The sequence below is a fragment of the Diabrotica virgifera genome, chromosome 1, assembly GCF_917563875.1.
Source record: "Diabrotica virgifera virgifera chromosome 1, PGI_DIABVI_V3a".
Lineage (NCBI taxonomy): Eukaryota > Metazoa > Arthropoda > Insecta > Coleoptera > Chrysomelidae > Diabrotica > Diabrotica virgifera.
In genome coordinates, this window is record NC_065443.1 from 251,903,292 (window position 1) to 251,927,458 (window position 24,167).

General features: G+C 32.3%; 1 protein-coding gene across 1 annotated transcript in view; it reads right to left on the minus strand.

Annotated features, from left to right (window-relative positions):
• LOC126883266 (putative ATP-dependent RNA helicase TDRD12) overlaps positions 1-24,167 on the minus strand; it is a 176,857-nt gene that overhangs the window by 139,513 nt on the left and 13,177 nt on the right. Inside the window, exon 4 of the mRNA XM_050648591.1 lies at positions 3,616-3,764. Within this exon, the coding sequence (XP_050504548.1) occupies positions 3,616-3,764 (149 nt within the window). The remainder of the gene's footprint in view (positions 1-3,615; positions 3,765-24,167) is intronic.

Genomic DNA, 24,167 nt, shown 5'->3' on the forward strand with positions numbered 1-24,167 from the left:
CAAATGTTGTCCTGTTCTAACTCTGGTTTTTATCTTTTTTGTAGCATTTAGTTTACTGTAACCGTTGACATGATGATGATCTGAATATTGTAGAGATTGATACCGGTCCTCAGAATTAAACAATAAATGATTGCGAGTACGACTGGTGAAAAACCAGGGAATGTATGTTTCGAAAGCATGTTTTTTTCCAATTATTTAGGTAGGATAGAAAAAGTCTGGTGGAGAGAGAATTGAAGAATTGGCTAGTAATTATTTTAGGATGAGATAAGAGAAAAGACAAAAATAAGGTAACCAAGAAAGAGGATCATCTTAGAATAAATGTTTGAAGAACTCGGTTATCACAGTTAAGAACTTTCGCTAAGTCTGTTTTCGATACACTGTATGGCCTGTGTTCATCTGCTTTATTTATCAGACACATAGGCCATACAGTGCATCGAAAACCGACACATACCGACAGATATCTACATGCTGCTTTACATTACCATCCTGCACAATTGCATTCAGTCATCAAAACTTTGATTACAAGATCCCCAAAAAACTGACAGACGAAGAACATCAAAATGAAAAATGCATAATGTGAAAACAGGAAAGTAAGAAAAAATGGCTTCTCCACATATACCATTAAAAAAGCTCAGAATGCTCGAAAAAAATTAAGGACTAAACAGAAATACGAGAGTCCATCTGGGGATTGTGAGAAGGCGTACATAAAACAGACCAACCGAAAAATCCATGTTAGACGAGAACAGTAAAATGCCATTAAAAGTAGAGGAAAAAAGGGTCATCCCTTGCATAACATGTCGCAAATATATAATGTTCTTGAACAAGTGGAGCATAGAGCATCATTGAAAACGCGCTATCGGGTTCTATTTATAGCTAAGGCCTTCACCTCATTCCAGGACTTTCCTTGACCTCTTATCTCGTCCATAATGGATATTCTCAAAGTTTGTGCTGGACGACCTCTTTTTCTTTTTCCTTGGGGATTCCACTCTAGGGCAGTCTTTGCAATACTGGAACTATTTTTTCGGAGTGTGTGACCGATCCAACCCCACTTTCTGAACTTTATTTCATTTTCTACCCGCTTTTGTTGGGTCAGATGTAGTAGATCTTCGTTTCTGATGGTGTTTGGCCAGAAAATACCAACAATTCTTCGTAGACATATGTTAACAAAGACCTGCAGTTTGTCTGTACGGGTTTTCGCCGCTTTCCAGGTTTCACATCCGTAGAGTAGAACAAACATGACGTTTGACTGGAATATTCGGATCTTTGTCCTTATAGAATACTCGCCAGACCTCGAAACAGGGTTGAGCATGCTGAATGCTGGTTGAACTTTTCGTATCCTCATACGAATATCGTCTGTGCCTCCGTTTTCTGTTATGTCACTTCCAAGATACGTAAAGTTTTCCAAATTTTCAATTTGCATGTTGTCGATAGTAAATAACGTTTCGTTTCTAGCATTTACTCTCATGGACTTGGTTTTACTAATATTAATTTTCAAACCTATTTTATTGGCTTCAGTGGAAAGTGTTTCCAATTGGTCAGTCACATCTTGGAACCTTGTCTTAATATGCAGATATCGTCGGCGTATTCGAGATTGCGTAGGCCTGTGATCAACGCCCATTGTATCCCTCTTGTGTCGGAGTCTAGTTTGGAGATAACATCAGGAGCTTGGAGAAGGAAGGGCTAACCCGAAAAATGGTCATTTCAAAAACAGTCTCATCTTCCTCATACTTTTAAAAAATGTGTCTGTATATTATAACAGCATGTTTCGCCCTTCACACTCCTAAATTTTCGTAAGAAATAATATACCAATCCATTCATGTCAGAAAAACTGAACTGCATAATCGTCTAGAAGAGTAAGGGCGAACCCACAAGCTTTCGTTGCGTTTCCGTTTAAGGTTCGCCCCTTCTCCTCTGTTAACGCGTCAGTGTTTCTGTTATTCTGTAGCTTAGCAGCTTTAATTGGTGAAATACAGAAGACGAAGAAACCGTAGACGATGAAAATCAAATTGAATTCAATTGAAGCTTTATTTGTGAATTTTATTAAAAACACTAGAGATGCTTATTTTTATAGAATAAAAAGTATTAAACCTCTTTTTTATTTCATAAAAATCTTGCAAAATCATCTTAAGTTTTTAAGATCTACCTGAAGGATTTCCATACCGTACGAAAAGATTAGTGTGTAATTTGCATAATAGTAGAGAAACTAAATTTGCATAAAATTTATTGTATATTGTAATTTTTATTAGTACTTGGCCATAAACTTTCCGTTTACAAAGGCGCCTGTCATTATTCTGTTCAACGCTTCTGAGAAAAGATTGTAGTGATGATCCGATGTACCGATAGAACGTGACACCGACAATAACCATCTTTACAAAGTGAATATAAGGCATAAATAAGAAGGACTATTATAGTAATTTTACAAGTTAATACTTTATTATATCAATTTAATATTTCAGTTGGGAACAAGTCGTAAAATTAAAATAATAATTCCTAAGATTTACACGTTTTATTCACTTTGTTAAGATTTTTTGTCGGCATTGTAATAATACAGATTATACACCGTATCCCTCGGTAGACCGCACACTATAGTAGAAATGCGACGATAAACCGCATAATCTAGTAGCATCACTTGTTCGCCCTTACTATTCTAACATGTTTGTAAACTTTAACTCAGCTTTCCCGAAACATCGTTTTTGCAGTTCGCCCTTACTCCTCCAAGCTCCTGACATAGTCTATAGTTAGAATATAAAATAACCAGGAAGGGTCATATATCAACAACACCTTAAATTTCGGACCGAATCGGCCATCTTGAACGTCCATGGATGATTTATAGTTTTTGTCGAACGATGTAAAAGGTGTTTGTGTATTGGATCAGCTGTGTGCATAGGCGTACCATCTGGTAAAGTTCCTGTATATGTAATCAATTAACTGAAGTTATTAATATAAAAAAGTTATTTAACTGACTTTTCAACAAAATATTTTATAATACGTATTTGCTCTTGATCTACAGCTGTTTGTTTTACATCAAAGATGTAATAAAATCGTTAAGAACTTCTTTTCTACCCTCTTTCAACGGTACGTCACTGGAGGTGGAAAGCCAATCTAACAGCTGGTCACCATTTGCAACCTCCTTCCCAGCTCAAGGTCATTTCGCATATGCTCCTTCCTGGTTATTTTATATTCTAAGGACAATGTCAGTTTAAGACTTATAGTAAAGTTATCTTTGTTTCACACTCATAAAGAGAAATACTGTAGGCTGTAGCAACTTTGGTAAATAAATATTTGTTTTTTATTTGGCAACAGCGATGTCCTACCAAACTTGATGGTAGCGAAAAAAATAAGGTATATGAGGAAAAATTTGTTGAATTTGTTTGTCGTGAAGTTTGCACCGGTGAATTATGATGCCATTAAATCTATGGCGTGCATTCCTAATTGTTTGACTCCTAGTTTACCTGACTTGACAATGGCAAGTGCGACCTGGCCGAAACGTAGTCAAAATAATGATTTTTTAAAAAATAAAAATTATTTAACGCACAGTCAAACCCAGAAAACCACACAAAACACATAGAGCTCAAGCGGAAATTTTAAATATAACATAATTATTACTAATCTTACTTTTTCAAATTCTTCCGAAACTTCTCCAAGCTTCTTCCCAACCCATTTCCCAACCAAAATCTTTGGATATGGATTTTCTTTACATGTTTTAGCAATAAGTGTTAGCCAGCTTGATTTGTAGTTGCTTATAAAATCCATTATACCTAAAACTAGTACAAAATTTTTAGTATACAGGGTGTTTCATTGGGAAAGTAACATCCGTTAACAGTAGAAAGAGTGTAAAGGTTTATCAACATCCAAAATTGAGATCAAGACATATTCATTTAATTCTTAAATGTAATAGAAACAAAACCAAAACATACACATTTGTTTACATTTTAGTAGGTCACCTAGATTTGTTAGAAGCACCAGTCGACGATAATGCATAGTCAACTAATTCACATTTTCGTAAGTCATGGTCAAAGCTGAGTCGGCAATATAAACAAACTACATGTTACAAGTTTGTTTATATATACATGAAGGCATCGTGATTCATTATAATTGATTCGTTAATCAAATATCATTCTTAATCCAGATGCACTCGCAGATGGATTTACCGTGAGCACACTAACTCGTTACTGATAATTAGTAGTGTTCAATAAATAAAGTATGGACAAATAGTGTATTCCTAACAACCAACCCTCTTCTCAGAGTAACCACCCCACGACAACAATTCTTTTATATGGAAATCTAGGTGACCTACTAAAATGTAAACACATGTCTATGTTTTGGTTTTGTTTCTATTACATTTAAGATATAAATGAATATGTCTTGATCTCAATTTTGGATGTTGATAAACCTTTACAAGAGGACACTTAGGCGGTCTCAAAAATACCATACTTACTAATACTAAATGGGTCTTACTTCATTAATAACAAAGATACTGGGTGTTTTATCTATTTTTCCATTGTCTTATTTGGTTCATAACTTTTTAACGGCACTGTATATTTATTTTATATTTGGCACGTAAATATTCTTTAAGGTTTACAATCAATTGATTTATTTATAATTGTAAAAAATTCAGGTCCGGATTAAAAAATATTGGAAAAATGTTCCGACCCAAAAATAACACACTGTACATTAACTTTTTTTAAAATGAATTTTGCATTTAAAAAGGATGAATAACTAAATTTAGTGGATAACTTTGAATTTTCGGCTAATGATTTTTCTGGAAAAATTTTAAATTTGAATTCTGAAATTATGTGAGTTACGAGAGCTTGGAGTAAAAAAAATACGACTTACACCTTGTTAACCACACTGTATATTTATTTTATATTTAACATGCGAATATTCTTTAAGTTTAAGGTTTCAATCAATTAATGTATTTACAATTTTAAAAAAATCAAGGCCGGATTAACAAATATTGGAAAAATGTCCCGACCCAAAAAAACACCCTGTATATGTTTTTTAAATGGATTTTGCATTTGAAAAGAGGATGAAAAACTAAATTTAATGGATGACTGAATTTTCGGCAAAATGATTTTTCTGGTAAAATGTTTAATTTGAATTCTAAAATTATGTGAATTGCAAAGCTCGAAGTATATGATGCTAATTTTGAATAAGTACTTTTAGGCCAGAAAATGAAGCATTTTGAAGCATGAATTACTTGAAATTTTCACCGAAGGTAGGGAACAGCCCAAGGATCATTTTCTATATCATGCCGCTGTACGCTAAAACCTCGGGGGTGGGAAATGTGCGTTACATTTTAACCATGGAAATTGATAGAAAGATTAATTGTAAGAAAAAAATGTTCTTTGCGTTTTCTTCGTAAAACTAATATTTTTCGAGTTATTCGCGGTTGAATGTAACAGTTTTTCGACGAAAACAGTCGACTATTTTAAAGGGGTTTTTTGAGAATAACTCGAAAATACGAATTTAATCAAAAACACTGTTGATATCAAAATTGTATCTTTTACAAACACAAACAAAATCCTTTTTTTAAAATTTTTATACGACCTATACAGACCGAGATATGGCATGTTAAAGGTTAACTTTTTTCATAAAATGCATCATTTGAAATATACAAAGCCAAATAGAGGGAAAACTTTAGAAAATAACGGGAAAAGAAAAGTTTCATAAATCATAAAAATTGAGCGACTTATGATCAAAATGATGTCGAAATACTTTTTTCTACGAAAAAATCAGTGAAAACAACCCCCTAACTACCCTTCTAATTAAAATTAATCTTCACCCTTGTGTAATTCTATTTATAAAATAAAAAAATATATCATATGTATAAAAATATGATATATAAAATGAATTAAATGATGAAAATTATATCATATGTATTATCAATACACCCAAGATGTTTCACCTATTTAAAAGGTCTCATTTTAAAAAAATCTGAGTTTAAAGATAAATTGATTTTTTGCAATTTCGTATTTTTCACCCTTTTTTTCAAAATATCTCCGAAAATATTGGTGAGACGAAAAAAATTATACAGCACTAAATTGTAGCTTTTTTAATAACTAAAATTTCGCTGTGCATACATTTTTTTTACAGTGAATATTTAGCGAGATACAGCTGTTTAAAACCTCTATGTACGAGCAAACACTCCCTTATTCGAGCCTTTTAAACTCACCCCACTTAAAAACTAAAAGATCTTACAGAATTTAATTTACACAGTCTTATAGCTCTTCAAAAACCGTACAAAATTATTTTTAAAAAACTTTTTATCACCAAAAATGAAGGAGCTATGCTTTTTATATTTTTTTGTTTTTTCGAAAAATTCGAATAGCCCGGTGTAATAGAGCATTTTCAAGGTTTATAATACCTACCAACAGATTTTTTGGCAGTAATACGTTATATGTTCCACTTTCTCCATTTAAAAATCGAAATAAATGTTTTTGTACGCAATTCTACTTTTTTTGTATAGAGCTATTAAACTACTTATAAAAATTGCAATGTTTTAAGGGTGGGTTTTAAGGGTTGAAATATTATGATATTATATCCTAAAGCGTAAAACAATCATTATTTAACCAATAAAAACCAAATTTTACCCATATTAAGGTTTACAATGTTTTATATAATTTTTGAAAATAAGGGGTAATTTACACCCCTAAAAATAATCCAACGCCCTTGAACATGATATAGAATATAAGGTACAGGGTGAGATGATGCTAATCCCAAAATTTTATGAAAATCGATGCAAGCCGGAATATTTCTTTAGAATAAACAATTTTTTATATAAGCTCCAACAAGGGTGGTCTTAGGGTTGAAATATTAAGATATAACATCCTAAAGCATAAAACAATCATTATTAAATAATTAAATAAAATTATTAAATAGTTAAATTTTAACTAATAAAAACAAATGTTGACAATATTAAAGTTTAAAATGTTATTTTATAATTTTTTACAATTGGGGTAGTATTCACCCTTAAAAAACCAAGAGCGTACAACGGCTCAATATAGATAATGAACTAGAGGGTGAAATGAGCCTAAATCCCAAATTTTTGTACAAATCGATGCTGGACGAAAAAATTGCGAGGTTTTGCCATTGTTTTAGCTTCATTTCCTGAGCTATTTAGTTTTGAATAGTTATTATTCTGCAAAATGTTCGCTGATTTGTTTTAATTTTTAGATACTTTGTTGATTAAAGTGATGATTTGTCACACATAATAAAAAGAACACTGAAATGTTAACATTTTACCATTTTACATTAAATAATGGTATTAATAAAATTAAAATTAAGTCGAATTTTAATTTTTTCGTACAGGGTGTTGTTTTTGGATTAATTGATTGGACACCTTAAAGAATATTGGCGTGTGGAATATAAAATTAATACACAGTGTGGTTAACAAGTTGTAAGTTGTATTTCAATTTTTTTCTACTTAGAGCTCTCGCAATTCACATAATTTCATCATTCAAATTTAAAATAGTACCAGACAAATCATTTTGCTGAAAATTCAAAGTATATCACAAAATTTACATTTTCATCCTTTCTTTCAAATGCAAAATCCATTTTAAAAAAATTTAATGTACAGAGTGTTGTTTTTGGGTCGGAACATTTTTCCAATATTTTTTAACCCAGACTTGGAATTTTTACAATTGTAAATAAATTAATTGATTGTACACCTTAAAGAATATTTGCGTGCCAAATATAAAATGAATATACAGTGTGTTTAAAAAGTTATGAACCAAATAAGAAAATGTCAAAATAGATAAAACTCCCAGTATCTTTGTTATTAATGAAGTAAGAGAATTAAGTATGGTATTTTTGAGACCGCCTAAGTGTCCTCTTTCTACAGTTAACGTATGTTACTTTCTCAATGAAACACCTTGTATAAAAATAAATAAACTATATTTAATTAAATTTAAATCTTGAAATAATAGTGATTAATAAAATTAATTATTACTAAAAGGTTAGGCATGTTTTTATCTACACTTGCGTGCAAAAAAATCGACTCACTCGATGAATTGTAGTTTATGCTTAGTAATTTCATGTAATGCAAAAAATACTGTCTATTATAGTACAGAGATAGAGCTTCCAAAAAATAATTGGCGAATTGGCAAAGTTCTTCGTAATTTAGACATCTAAGTGCAGTAAGTGAATATTTTATAAATGGATACTTCGCGGCCCAGGTAATTGCATAAAGGCAGCTATGTACGCCGTTGCTATCGCTTGGCGGCGCTAGTATAGTTGGGGTCAACGTTTTGACAATTCGTGAAGTTTGTATATGGTGTTTTTGTTTATGATTTAATAAATAATAAATTATAGCAAAAAATACGGATCTTGGACTGTTTGTACGTTGAAAAACGAACTGAAGAGAAGGCGTGCGAGAGTTACTGGAAAAAAGGAAGCCCTTTAACAGCCTCCACTGTTTATATAGCCATATTTATTTCCTAACTGCCCTGTCCCAGTTTCTTAGTCTCTTGTTGCCATAAGATCAAATTTATATTTTTTGGCTTCGTTTACTAGATGCTTGTTTTCCTTCCTTGGATGATCCTCTTATATTCCACGTCGCTATTTTAGCTAGTTCTTTTTCTTTATTACCATTATTTCGTTTATTATTTTTCGATTCTCGTTTCCGTTTTCTTTGCCAGGTCATCATTGTTGGGTCTCCTAATACTGCATTCAATTCTGGTATTTTGCTGTTTTCCTCTATTCTTTCCAGCTGCTCCTTTTCTTTTTTCCATTTCCATAATTCATTGTTTATTGTCAGTCTTTGGTACCCTATTTTTGTGCTATTTCCTTTGATTTTCTCTTCCTTAGCAATTCTTCTAATTTTGGCCATTATTTCCCTTTCCGCCCTTCGCCTGATCATCATTTATGTATATTCTTTCTCTCAATTGTTTGAGTTTCATCTTTTGCATTACTTTGGTCTTTTCTGTCTTGCTATCCATCTCTACCAAATATATTTTGTCTCCCAGCTTTTTTGCTTCATTAACGTTTACTTTTACTCGCATTTCCTTTTCTATGAATTTTTCTACCTCATTTCCTAGCAAGAGTGGTTGATCGGTGTCAATTTGCAGTCCTTGAATCACAATATTTTTCCTTCTTCCCTCTTTTTCTAAATATTGTATTCGTTCGTTGGAGATCTTTAATTCATTTCGTAATTGGTTAATACCTTGAAGCGCCTTTTCATTAATAAGTTTCAGTTCTTCCATTTTCTTTCGATATTCTTTCTGCTGGAATGCGAGAATTACTGGAAAAAGGAAGCCCGTATCGAAGGGTAAGCTATATTAATCATCGTCTTAATATTTTATTTCTATAGCTCAGACCAAAATAAAAATATTTATGTTGATCTGAGTTTTATATAGTGAAGTATTCGATTTTTTACAGTCGAATCCAGGGGCAATAAGTATGATCTGTTTCAACAAAATGTCTATTGCAGGTACATGCATTTATTGTCGGCAGATATTCATCCCGTCTTGTTGCTACCATCCACTTTTTTCTTATCAGAATATTTTTGGGAAACCTGTATCCTGATGTTCTCGATAAGCTCAAATAAGGCACAGCACAACATTGAGGCATTTTATTTTCTCAAATTAAATTCAAATACTCAAATTAAAACATTGATTTGAATAGTTGACGTAAGTTGACGTGACCTCCAACGACACAAGCGCCACCTACGTTGAGCTTTCCAGATTAGCTGCCATTACGAGAGCTCTATAATCAGAGGACTGTAGCCTGTCGCCTCCTTATGATGCAGTCTGTAGTCTTGGAAGTCTTACCGTCGCACAGTGGTTCCAAATGCCGAAAACGTGGTCATGAACCTTTAAAAGCGTTTACTGTTGATACACTTCGGAATTACTTTCGTACTCAAGGGTTTTTGGCATCGCTGATTACGAATCTGAAATTTTGTAGTTTAATGTCGCTGATTACAAATCTAACATTATTTCTTTTTAAAACAAAATGGCCGAAAGAAATTCGAAAATTTTATGTTAAACGCATATTTGTTTAAAATTTTATATTATAAGGGACTTTTGAAATTGGTGATTACCAATACATTTTCTTTTATGAAGTACAATATTCAAAACCTATTAGTTATGTACAACTACCCATACATACTCAACAATCGCCAGAATCATGTAATATGCGTCATTTCCCACTTTTGTATTCAAACAACTGCCAGCAGTGCATAGGCAGTTATAGGCAGCTAAAGCAAAGTGATTCTGTATCTTGGTACTATATATTTTAAGATTAATAAACATTAGTCGCAGAATTCTGCAGAATTTTGTACTTTTTGAATGTAGCTTTACAAAATTTTGATTATTTCCAGTATATTTTCACTATTTATGCATTAACAAATTTAAGGCATTTATTGTTACTAAATATTAAGTTAACTTACATCTTACATTACTACGGACTTAAAAAAGAAGAATCTGCTTTACAGCAATAAAATTGATAAACTAAAAAACGTTTTACAGCGTTTTCAATATACACGTCCTTTTTCACTTTCTCTGCCGGCCAAAATAACCTTGCACATGGTTCATTTGTTCCTAAGCTCTATGAACCAGAATACATCCAGTCTGATCCTTAAGGCTAATTTTCACAGATCCGATATCCGAAGACACGAAATACGAATTTTTTTCGTACGATTATATTTGATTGTCGTATCCGAAATTTTTTGACATTTGTGTAATATGTCAGATTATTCCATGGATTGATATTTGATACAAATGTTTGCTGTTGGATATTGAACAGGAACAGATAGATAGTTTTATTTCGATTTTATTCTTATTATTGTTTGGATCATCATGGATTCGTCAAATTATCTGTTTGAAGAGGATAAAAATGTGAGTTATTGTTAGAAGTACCATCACATCCATTTATAATTAACTGTTTTTAATGGGAAATAAGCCACAATTTTACTAAAAAATAAAATCATTTTTTTTATTAAAATTGTGGCTTATTTCTCATTAAAAATAGTTAATTACAAAAATGCCACAAGAAAATAGTTTCAGACCAACATCCATTTATAATTACGATTTTGTTGTTCCATTTCAATATATCAAAAACATAAACACTTCACAAGTTCAAGACGTTCAAGGTAGAATGCCAACAGTGTCAAAATTCATCCGATTTCGTGCAAAAGTTAAAATAATTTTAACTTCTTCCGATGACTTTTTAATTTCGTACGAAAACCCAACTGTCACCTTTCAGCCAATGAAATTCCCTGAAATTTCTATCGTATCATCGTACCGTCGGACATCGGATCTGTGAAAATCCACCTTTATACCTGCGTATTACGACACTACGATAGTATGAGAAAACAGCTGTAAACATTAAAATCCCTAAATAGGGACGTTTTATTCTAGCTCATCAGCACGTTTTCAGCATTTGGAACCACTGTGCGTCGATACTATGAGACTAGTAGCTATAGTCGACGAGCAGGTTCGGGTCGGCGACGTGTATTGCCAGAAAGGGGTGATCGATACATTGTCCTAAGTGCTTTGCGGAATCGGCATGCGACAGGAGTTATGGCTCCAGTACACGTTGGGCCAACTAGTTGGCCAATGAGTTGGGCCAATAATTTGGGCCAAGTAAGAACAGTGAATACATGGTGATTACACGTTGGTGGAGTTATCAGTCTGCATTAACCTTTCTTAGTGGATAAACAAAAAACAAACTCTGATTATGGATATGGATGTGGAGACTGTAGCAGCTGCCGCAATTAATTTGTACAATGCGTTCAATGCTTATAGATAAGTGTACCAAGCAAGAGTGATTAAAAAACAATGGCGCAAACGACGGTGCTTTTACACCGAAAAAAGTATTCATATTAAAACACAACCTTAAAATTAATACTTATAAACAGTATCAGTATTGTGAGAAGAGAAAACAAATATTTTAAACTCAACGACAACAACGTGTTCAGTGTTCATAACCAAACAGCTGTTTGGCAGATCGCGCAAGTCCCAAAAATCCTTTGATTTGTGCACCAAATACCGACAAGATTCGGTTTGTAGACCAACGCTGACCGCCAATCGCAAACTCATGCCAAGTGGTCCTGTACACGTTGGCCCAACTCCTTGGCCCAACTGATTGGCCCAACGTGTACTAGCCCCATTAAGTTTTAATAATCCTTGAGGAATGTTCGAGGTGTCACTGTCACTCAGTGGACAGTTAGGACACAGATTAACCCAACACAGATGCGAAAGCTATGCTATAATGCCGGTACAAAAATTGGTAACCTTGAAACTAAGGAGCACAGTTGTTGTGCCGGTGTTTGCACCAATACAATTGATAACTTACAAAATAGTTCATTTGGTCTATAATATTTACTTTTACACCTGATTTGATATTTACTACATTTACAATAAAAATTAAGACAAACAAAAAAGGAAATAAAAATACAATAGGTAATTTGGGAATTCTAGTTATGTCCTTAACAAAACAAGAGAAAGTTAACTAACTGTTAGAAAAGTGACAATCGTTAAAGATTTATAATAAATGGTCATTTATTAAATTTCTGTGTATATTGAAAAATAATAAAAAGTTGCTTGAAAGTGAACACGATATAAATATAATAGGGTAATTTGCGAATTCTAGGTAGGTACAAAACAAGAGAAAGTAAACTAGGTATTAGAAAAGTGACAGTCGTCTGGTGACAGTAATTTGGGAATTACAGGTATGGCCTTCCAGAACAAAACCAGATAAAGTGTAGTTATTATGCCTCTTGAAAAACCTTATTGCAAAGAGTGCAATCATGCATTTGTAGAGTTTTTTTGATCAAATATCCACATACATAAGTAAAGGCATTTTCTGCTGTACCTATACTCGTATTTTCGTACCGGTGCACAGTGGTTCCAAATGCTGAAAACGTGGTCATGAGGCGAAAAAAGGAGTCCCTATTTAGGGATTTTCATGTTTACAGTTGTTTTCTCATACTATCGTAGAGTCCTAATAGCAGATATGAGGATCAGACTGGATGTAGTCTGGTTCACAACTCAGGAACAAGTGGGCCATGTCCGGGGTTATTTTGACCGGCAGCGAAAGTGAAAAAGAACTCGTATATTGAAAACGCTGTAAAACGTTTTGTAGTTTATCAATTTTATCGCTGTAAAGCAGATTCTTCTTTTGTAAGTATGTAGTAATGTAAGATGTAACTTAAATCAACATTTATTAACAATAAATGCCTTAAATTTGTTAATGCATAAATAGTGAAAATATACTTGAAATAATTAAAAATTTGTGAAGATGCATTCCAAAAGTACAAAATTCTGCAACTAATGTTTATTAATCTTAAAATATATAGTAAGGAGATACAGAATCACTTTGGTTTAGCTGCCTATAACTGCCTATGCATTGCTGGTAGTTGTTCGAATACAAAAGTGGGAAATGACGCATATTACATGATTCTGGCGATTGTTGAGTATGTATGGGCAGTTGTACATAAGTAATAGGTTCTGAATATTGTACTTCATAAAGAAAATGTATTGGTAATCAGCACCTTTAAAAGTCCCTTATAGTATAACATTTTAAACAAAAATGCGGCTAAAATAAAATTTTCGGATTTCTTTCGTCCATACTGGATCCGCCATTTTGTTTAAAAAAAAAGTAATGTTAGATTTGTAATCAGCTACCTTAACCTACCAAATATGACAAAAAATTTTTCTTTTTGATTGATATTTTCTATTTAAATCCGCCATGTTGGATCCGCCATTTTGTTTTTCAGAAAAAATGATGCCAGATTCGTAATCAGCGATGCCAAAAACCATTATGAACGAAAGTAATTCCAAAATGTATAAAAAATATACGCTTTTAAAGGTTCATGACCACGTTTTCGGCATTTGGAACCACTGTGCGGTGGTAGTTGGAATCAGGAATGGATATAGCGGTATTTATATTTTGGTAAGATTTTTAGGTTCAAAAATATTGTGTTTGATATTATTTAAGCTTGTTAATATATTCCCTAAGTCATCTGCACAATTCATATGTTCTGGGCGTAAAAAATTAAGGCAAAATAATTTTCTAAATGCTCTTTCACATTGAATTGGGGTAGGGTTTACGGAGTTTCCTCCTTGTTGTCTAAAATTTCCGAAAAAATGTTCTAAACTATCTTGGTTTATTCGTCTGCCTTTTAAGTAAAGAAACCCTGCTCTTTCCAGTCACTGCCAAAGAACTTTTAGACCTTTTATTGTCACCATCCAACCGGTACGAAATTTAGATTTTGATGTTACATCTTTATTGTCTTTATACAGTGTGACCCATTTAGATTGGAAACACCTCTATAAAATTTGAAGTTGTTAACCGATTTTAACCAAATTTTTTTTAATGTCATGTAATAAAATGTCTATTGCGGGACAAAATATGAAATATTTAGTTAAATTTTCAGGGCATTTTACGATACTTTTTCTTCGTCGAAAATGGAGAATTTGTATTAGCGATTTTTTATTAAAAAAAATTCTACGCCACTGGATTTAGAGTGACTTCAAATAGATATGACAAAAATTTCATTAAAATATATTTATTAATAACGAAGTTATGACAACTTAAAATTTTAAAACTCACTAAGCTACGAATCAAAAAAGAACACCCTGTATCAACAGATAACCATAAAACTAATTATTTTTCAAATAATTTTAATAATAAACCACTACTAGACAAAAAAATGTTTAAAATAAATTTAAAATGAAATTTTTGTCATAGCTATTTGAAGCCACTCTAAATCCAGTGGCGTAGAAATTTTTTTAATAAAAAAATCGCTAATACAAATTCTCCATTTTCGACGAAGAAAAAGTATCTTGTTAATTATTAATATTAAAATTATTTGAAAAATAATTAGTTTTATGGTTATCTGTTGATACAGGGTGTTGATATCTGTTGGGTTATCTGTTGATATATTTTAATGACATTTTTGTCATAGCTATTTGAAGCCACTCTAAATCCAGTGGCGTAGAAATTTTTTAATAAAAAAATCGCTAATACAAATTCTCCATTTTCGACGAAGAAAAAGTATCGTAGAATGCCCTGAAAATTTAACTAAATATTTCATATTTTGTCCCGCAATAGACCTTTTATTACATGACATTAAAAAAAAAATTGGTTAAAATCGGTTAACAACTTCAAATGTTATAGAGGTGTTTCCAAACTAAATGGGTCACACTGTATATTTTCAAATTATCCAAAAATGTCCACTTGTCGTCAATATAATTGAGCTGGTAGTCTAAACCTTTAAAAACATTTTTAAATTTATTTGGGTGACATATATTGGTAGAATTGAATATATCGAATAATTTACCAAACTTATTTATTACTTCAATAGTACCTGCAGCATCAAGGGGTAGGGCTCCTAATGCCATGTAAGCCTGCATACCGCTTGCAACTGTTCCACTTAAAACTTCAGTCGCTAACTTCACTTTCATTTTTTGAAAGTTTGTTGGTCGAATATGCGCGTCGGTAAATTTAGGTGCACATCTATAAGGCTGTTTTTTATCTTCCCTATAAAAATGCTCCACAAACACCCAAGAAGTTTTTTTATGATCAAAATGGAACGAATTGTTAATTAAATTGTTTCTATTTGCTTTTAGTAAATGTGGAGGATCAAAAAAATAAATAAGCTTATGACCTCCCAACTGAAATTCAGGGTTTTCGACAGTGATATTTAAGTTTCTGGAAAGCATTATAAAGTTTGACCCCAAATCAGTTAGAAGACCTTGAACATGTAACCCAGATTCTGATAATTTGCTAACACGTTCAGTGAGAACTTCAGTTAAGTCATTGGCATCGAAGGTTGTATTAAAAAAAATAAACAATTGGCTGTTTCCAATTCTGAAACAGCCCTCTTGCCATAATAACCGCAACGTTTTTTGCAACTTTTAGATTTATTTTTTTCTTTCCCTATATCTTGAAATCCAACAATTTCATCACGACCCAAATGAAAATCAAGATTTGACTTAAGCGCAGCTTCATCAATGCATATAATACAATTGTTATCCAATTCTGACATAGTCTTAACTTGTAACTGGACCGCAATAAATATAGAGGTCTGAGACAATCCAGGTTTACAAACAATTTTTCCAGTCATTTCTTCCAAACAACGTTTAGTTGGTAAATAAAGAATTTTTTTCAAAAAGTGATAAGTTTTGGGACCAAAAAAGTATAATGTGAGAGAGAATTGTTTGTATTCCTGAGAATATCTTCTGTCCTTTGGGACTTTTTTCTGCAACAGTGCCTGAGTTTTTACAATTTCGGCCAATAATTTATTAAGAAATTTGTCACATAATTTTTTAAACTGCTCTAACTCTTGTTTTGTACCGTTTTGTTTTTTACATATTTTTCTGTTTAAAAACCTGATTTTACATTTCAGTTTACATTCACGTGGCAAGTTATACATAAAAGATGCTGGTGTTGTGTAATGATACTGAAGGTGATAACTGGGAAACATCTTTTGTAATTCTTGTAGAAATGTGTTCATCTTTTTCCTTACTGGGGCTGATAGAAACTTGTTTAGAGGATATTACCTGTAAATTTTCCGCCGCAGGCGTTATTCTATTATCTGAAAAATCATATTTTTTTATTATTGAAATTTACAAATTTACAATTTACAAATTTACAATTTCAAAATAGGTATAAAATCTAGAACATCTATTAACCTATTATTTAATAAGGGCATTTGGCCACCTGGTGTAAACATTAAATGGTCTATCGAATCTTCATATTCCGAACCAACGCTTTCATCTGAGTCACATAAGAATCCGAAGAATATCAGAAGTCCTATTAGCCTGGAAAATTCAAATAGCAGTTTATGCAACAACAAAGATGAAGTTCAGAGCACAAACATACAAACAGACAAACAGGCCATCGAAATTTGCAAAACTAAGAATCCGTTCCATACCCATATTAATTTCATTAAGAAAGATACTATAGAACCATCGACTAATCTCGATCCATTGACCCCACCAAGAGTTAGATTAACCAATAACTCTAATAGTCGATATCTTTTAGCCAGATTAAGGGAACCGGATATCTTAAAGGCCATTAAACTGCATCTTGCTTATTTACACGACCAAACTGCATCAGTATTTTATGATGGGTATACCAACACAAGTGTTAAATTGTTTCTGGCTTCCGAAGGACTTCCTACAAAGAGTGAAGATCTACGAAAAATTCTTCTAGATTTTAATGATGCTTATGGAATTGGTGCAGATGAGGTAGACGCTGATCTTGCTGCTTTTAGGTCTTTTCTAACTTCGGAAAGAATTATTCACCTGCAAAAATCAAGGGAATGCCACCGAAACTACTATTCCGCTGCTTCTCCAAGACGAAATTTTTAAACATCACGACGTGTTCTGAGGGACTAGAATCCTCAAATTATTTTAGTGATAACAACTTTAGCATGGTTCTGATTAATATTCGTTCTATAAGATATAAAACTGATGAATTATTTCTGTTTCTAGAGGAATTAGGGTTTCCACCGATAGTTGCGGTTACTGAGCACTGGCTTGAAGTCAACGAGCCTTTTTTTGTAGAAAAATATTCCACTATTGCTAGGTATGACCGTTCAAGTTCAGCTCATGGAGGCACCCTAATTCTTTCTACAAATAATGATTTTTCTCTGGTAACAAAATATGACTTTCTATTAAGTGAAGCATTCTTTGAGTTTTCCTTCGTTTACAGTAAGAACCTTAATCTTTATATTATTTGCATTTATAGATCACCTGACTCTTCCGTGGAACTATTTTTTCAGAACCTGCTTAATTTGTTAGATGACCTGCCCCATAAAAGCAGAAAAATTTTATGCGGGGACTTCAACATTAATTATGCTGCTGCTTGTGCTACACAAATATCCCTGGTCAACATATTTGAATCATATGGTCTATCAATGCACATTGATTCTCCTACAAGGATTACAAAAACTTCATCTACCATCATTGATTATATTGTCTCAGATTTCTCACCCCTTGATGTCTGCGCTGCAACTGTTAATGCGGGACTATCTGATCATGAAGCGGTTTATACGAAGTTTAACATCTTTAGCAAGTCCTCCTCGAATACTCGACGTTTAGGCAGGATTTTTTCCGGTCGGAACTTTCGTAAATTCCAAAATTTATGCTTAACCTCTGAGTGGCACTTTTCTTCCATGGACGTCGATTATAATTTCAGTGATTTTTTGAATAAGCTGGTCTGTATCTTCAATAAAGCATTTCCTTTAATCACAATTAAGCAAAAACATCGCAAACCCTGGACTACCAAAGGTGTCCGCATATCAGCCAAAAACATGCGTTCACTACTGTCTATCAAGAAATTTACTACCAACGTCTCTGTTACTGAATATATCACCAAGTACAGGGCAATCTATTTAAAACTTATAAAATCGGCTAAAAAATTGTATTATCAAAATCGTCTCAGAAGCTCCAAAAGTGTTGCAAAAGAAATTGGTCCATAATAAACGATCTTCGAAACAAAACTCAAACAGCTCAAACATTTTCCCTTCCAGACCCAGAAAATCTAAATGAATATTTTGTTAATGTGAGTAAAAATATAACATCAACTATTGTGTCACAACAAGATCCCATTTCCTATCTCCCTAATTCAGGAAAGGTTTCGAATTCATTCTTTATAAGACCGGTTGGTAAATCTGAACTGATCCAAACAATCAATAGTATCAAAAGCAAATCTTCCTGTAGTACCGATGGACTATCCATAAAAATTTTCTCAAATCTCCCAGACAATGTGTTGGGAGTCCTCATCTCTCTAATAAATGATTCTTTTGAGAAAGGTAAATTTCCAGAGTGCCTAAAGACGACCATCATTATTCCTCTTCATAAAGGTGGAGAAAAATCTATTGCCTGCAATTATAGACCTATTGCATTACTACCGGTACTCTCCAAAATTATTGAAAGACTCCTAAAAGCCCGACTTATGTCCTTTCTCGTTGATAACAAGATTTTATCACAAAATCAGTTTGGATTTTTAAATAATAAATGTACCACCGATGCCATGTTTTCTGTACTACATGAGGTTTATCAAGCATTAAACAATAATCTCCACACTGCCACTGTTTTTTGTGATTATGCCAAAGCTTTTGATTGTGTAAATCACGACATTTTGATAAAAAAACTAGATTTCTATGGAATTCGAGGTATTTCTTTGAACTGGTTTCAATCTTACTTGGAAAATAGGAAAAAACTGGTTAGAGCAAATGATACAGACTCTAGTCTCAAAAATGTTGTATGTGGGGTACCGCAAGGTTCAGTATTGGGTCCTCTACTTTTCCTTATCTTTATTAATGACATCACTAGTTTAAAAATCGATGGAAAAGTTTTTCTTTTTGCTGACGATACCAGTATCACTTGGAGCAACTCAAATATCGCAACTCTTCATGCTACTATAACTTCTGATCTACTCACAATAAAATCCTGGTCAGATTCTAATTTACTCTCTTTTAACGTAGATAAAACAGTAGCATTACCCTATAAAGGAACTCTTCAACCCTTACCTCTTCATAACAGCCAGATCAGTATCGTTGATTCTGTAAAGTTTCTTGGTATTTTTTTAGATAGCAACCTTAAATGGTCCCTTCATATCGATGTGTTAAGCAAGAAACTATCCTCAGCTTGCTTTGCAATAAGATCTGTCTCTAAGGAAATGGATTTAGCCTCTTCCAAAATAACATACTTTTCATTGTTCGAGTCCCATCTTCGATATGGTCTGCCTTTTTGGGGTTTTGGTACAGCTGCCCAATCCGATGTTATTTTTAAATTGCAAAAAAGAGCAGATATCTGTTTGGCCTCAGAAGAACAACACATTGCAGAAGCTACTTCAAAGATCACAGAATTCTAACATTACCTTCTTTATATATTTTAGAAACTGTTTGCTTAATTCGTAAACATCTACATGTTTTTCCAGAAAGACCTAGACATGACTATTCCACCAGAAATTCTACTTTTGACATCTATTTACCGATCCCGTCCAGTGAGTTAATAAAGAAATCTATATTATATTCTGCAAAAAAACTATACAACCATCTCCCTCTACAACTTAAATCTGCAACATCTTTCCCCAAGTTCCGTAAAATGACTAAAGCCTATTTATCTGAAAGACCATATTATTCAATAGCAGAGTTTCTTAACCAATAACTAAGAAATTACAGTATTGTTATGTATAAGTAGAATCTTAATCTATATTTGAGTGTCATATGCAGCAGCATAACTTATTAAATTTCTTATTAAATTTCTTAAGGTAGATTACGCAATTTGCAATTTTTTTTTAATTTTGCAATAGATTGTTACTGATTTTTATTTGACTTTATTATGTTTTATTTATATTGACGATTTGTATAATTTTAGTAAATTGTATTTGTTATTGTTTTTATTTATGATTCTTGTAAGCTTTGTCTATAAAATTGTTAAATTTTTCATGACAATAAAGCATATTTCTACTCTACTTCTACCTAATTTTTTACCTGACAATATTTGAATTTTTTTCGGCAGCTCCTCAGACGTGTTCGCGCAAATATCTTTATATTCGGAAAAAATTGACGGCAAAGCATTGTCATACAAGAGTTTTCGTCGTAAAGATGTGCATAAAAATTTATTTTCAAAATGCTTTTCGCAAATTCTGTATCTAGTTAAATCCTCCTCTAACAAATCTTGTCTTTTAGTAGCTTTTAACCATAGCTCACTCCTATAACATAAGATGTTTTTTAATAAAAATTTAATGTCTTATTAATATCTCTTTTATTTTTTAAGATTATTTTGACTATCTTCAATAACAGGGCGTTATTCATTCTTATTAGTAACTAAAATTTACTGTTTTCAAGACAGGATTTTTTTCAAAATATTTCTTGAAAAAATACTATTGGAACTATTTCTAACACACATAGCTTGAGTAACCATTTTATGTAAGTTTCGAGATTAATATAATTCATATGATATAAGTAATATGCCGCTTAATCAGTATTTAGAAAGTAAATCAATTTATTAATGACACTACATACCTTACTTCATCCTTTGGCAATCTAAAAAATGATATTCTTTGACCCGTCTTAGATGAACACCCTTCACAAATACACGTATATCCAACCATGTTTTAAAATATAAAAAAACTATTTAAACACACTTGATAAAAAATTCCCAACAATCAGCCCGTCAATTTAACACTACAATAAGCGCATGTACTGTCGAGGTTATTCAGGAACTGACAATAAGCTCAAGCCTACATACTAAGCGACTACCCTTTTGGTAACTCAAAGGGGGAGGAGTTTACCAAAACTCGGTACCAGAGTTATCGCCAGGGTTTCGCATCTGGTTAGGAGAAGACTTAAGGCTGCCAGTTTGACTCCCAGACAAACTAACACAGGGCTTAAATTGAGTGCACGTCAGAAATAGCTTGACTTTAGTTTGCCCGAGAACACGTAAATTGGGCTCTTAGCCAATGCAGCAGTTTTATTCTCTGACAAGAGTCGAATGTGCTTGTAAAGCAATTGCAGAAGACGGCGCGTTTATCGGAGGCTCGGAGAACGATTTGCCCAGGACTGCCGTGTAAAAACAGTGAGCTATGGAGGTAATTCGTGTATGTTTTGGTATGGTATATCTTTAGAAAAACAGAGCTTTTGTTCGTACGCGGCGGTGGTCGCGAAGAGGGTTTGATAGCGGATTGTTACATTAAGGATATTCTTTAAGACCATGCTGTTGCTTATGCCAGCTATATAGGCGACGGCTTCATGCTAATGCATGGTAACGCTCAATGTCACACAGAGTGGATTATGAAAGATTACCTGTAGTCTGGGCTGATTATCGGAGAATAGGCCATTTTTGGGAAAAGTTATTTACCAGCAATTTTATTGCTGGAATCGAATTATAAGATCCTATATATTAATAATATAGGTATGCAAAGTCCTCAGATAGTGTGCTACTTTTTTTATAAACAAAATGGCGCACGAAAATCGTGTTTTTTTCAATTATTGCTCTATAACTCCGAAGATTTTAACTCTACAACAAAAACACCCAAATAAAAATTCACCGTGATTAAATTCTGCATAGAGACGCGTTTTTTCCGATCTGCTTCGACGAAAATTTTCCTCGGAAAATGCGGGTTTTCCCAACAAAATCTTTAATTTTCAAATAAAGTTTAGATAAGTAATTATCTACCAATAATTAAATAATTTGGTGACTTAAAAGCCTTTTTGGTTTAGATTAAAGTTCCAGACGCTGATGAAAATTAAACGAATATTTTAGCAACAATTCAATTGTAAATTAATAATTTACGGTCGCAATAATAACCAAAATAATTATGATACACTGATCAAGCTTTGAAATCTTATAAAGATGAGATGCCTATTTAATATTTTGTCGACAACATATGAATTTTTTTTGCATAATCTTTAAATGTTTAAAAAAAATAGTTATAAACAAATTAACGTTTCTCAGAAAGTTTTTATTATATTATAATTTAAAAAAATAGCTAAAATGGGCATTTTAAATATCTTTAAAATGAATGCTTTAAAACTTTTTTGCAACCATTTGTAAAAAAGTTATGAAACAGCAAAGTAATCATACGATTACTACTGTGTTTATACTTTTTTTTAATTCTTTCAAAGCGTAGAAGTGAGTTTAAAGTACAAGCTAATTATTTACAAAAAAATATCGATTATCAGTTTAATAGTTATATTTTAATTAAAGATTATAAATATATTTTTTTGTAATTTACACGCGCGAAAGTAGAGTAACACAGTACTGTAGCTAACATTTTCACTCGGAGCGACGACCGGCCGCGTGATGTACACTTTTAATAAATAATGCATGCTGCGTGTCAGTCGCTTCGAGTGAACATTTTAGCTCCGACTCTGTATCAGGCCTACGTTTGCGCTAAAAATTACAAAAAAAAGTGTTTTTAATCTTTGATTAAAATATAACCATAGCAGTAATTTTTGACATTCTTTGTGAGTAATTAGGTTGTACCATAGACTCACTTTTAAGCTTTGAAACAATTAAAACTAATTATAAACAACGGAGATTTCGTATATTTACTTTGCTGTTTCATAACTTTTTTGCAAATGGTTGGAAAATTTTTTTAAAGCATTCATTTTCAAGACCTATGAAATACGCATTTTAAGTATTTTTTTAAATTAGAATATAATGAACAATTTCTGAGAAATCTTAATTTGTGTATAACAATTTTTTTAAACATTTAAAGATTATGCAAAAAAATGAAAAATTTATATTTTGTCGACAAAATATTAAATAGGCATCACACCTTTATAATCTTTCTAAGTTTTATCAATGTCTCATGATTATTTTGGTTGTTATCGCGACTGTAAATTGTTAATTAACAATTGAATTGTTGCTAAAATATTCGTTTAATTTTCACCGGCTTCTGAATTTATAATCTATAACAAGAAAGCTTTTATTTCACCAAGCTATATAATTATTGATAAATAATTACTGGCCCAAAAATTTATTTGAAAATTCGAAAGTTTGTTGGGAAAACCCACATTTTCCGAGGAAAATTTTCGTCGGAGCAAATCGGGAAAAACATGTCTCTATGCAGAATTAAATTGGGGTGAATTTTTATTTGAGTGTTTTTGGTGTAAAGTTAAAATCTTCGGAGTTATAGAGCAATAATTGAAAAAAATAAGATTTGTCGGCGCCATTTTGTTTATAAAAAAAGTAGCACACTATATGCGGACTTTGCATACCTATATTAATAATATATAGGATCTTATAATTCGATTCCAGCAATGAAATTGCTGGTAAATAACCTTTCTTTGTACTTTACTAATTAGACCAGCGTATTATAACTATTTTTTTTTCAAAATTTAAAGATTATGCAAAAAAAAGAAAAATTTATATTTTGTCGATAAAATATTAAATAAGCATCTCATCTTTATAATCTCTATAAGTTTGATCAATGTATCATGATTATTTTGTTTATTATTCCGATCGTAATTTGTTAATTAACAATTGAATTGTTGCTAAAATATTCGTTTAATTTTCACCGGCTTCTGGAATTACAATCTATACCAAAAAAGCTTTGATGTCACTAAGTTATTTAATTATTGATTAATAATTACTTACCTAAAACTTTATTTGAAAATTAGAGTTTTTGTTAGGAAAACCCGCATTTTCCGAGGAAAATTTTCGTCGGAGCAAATCGTGAAAAACATATCTCTATGCAGACTT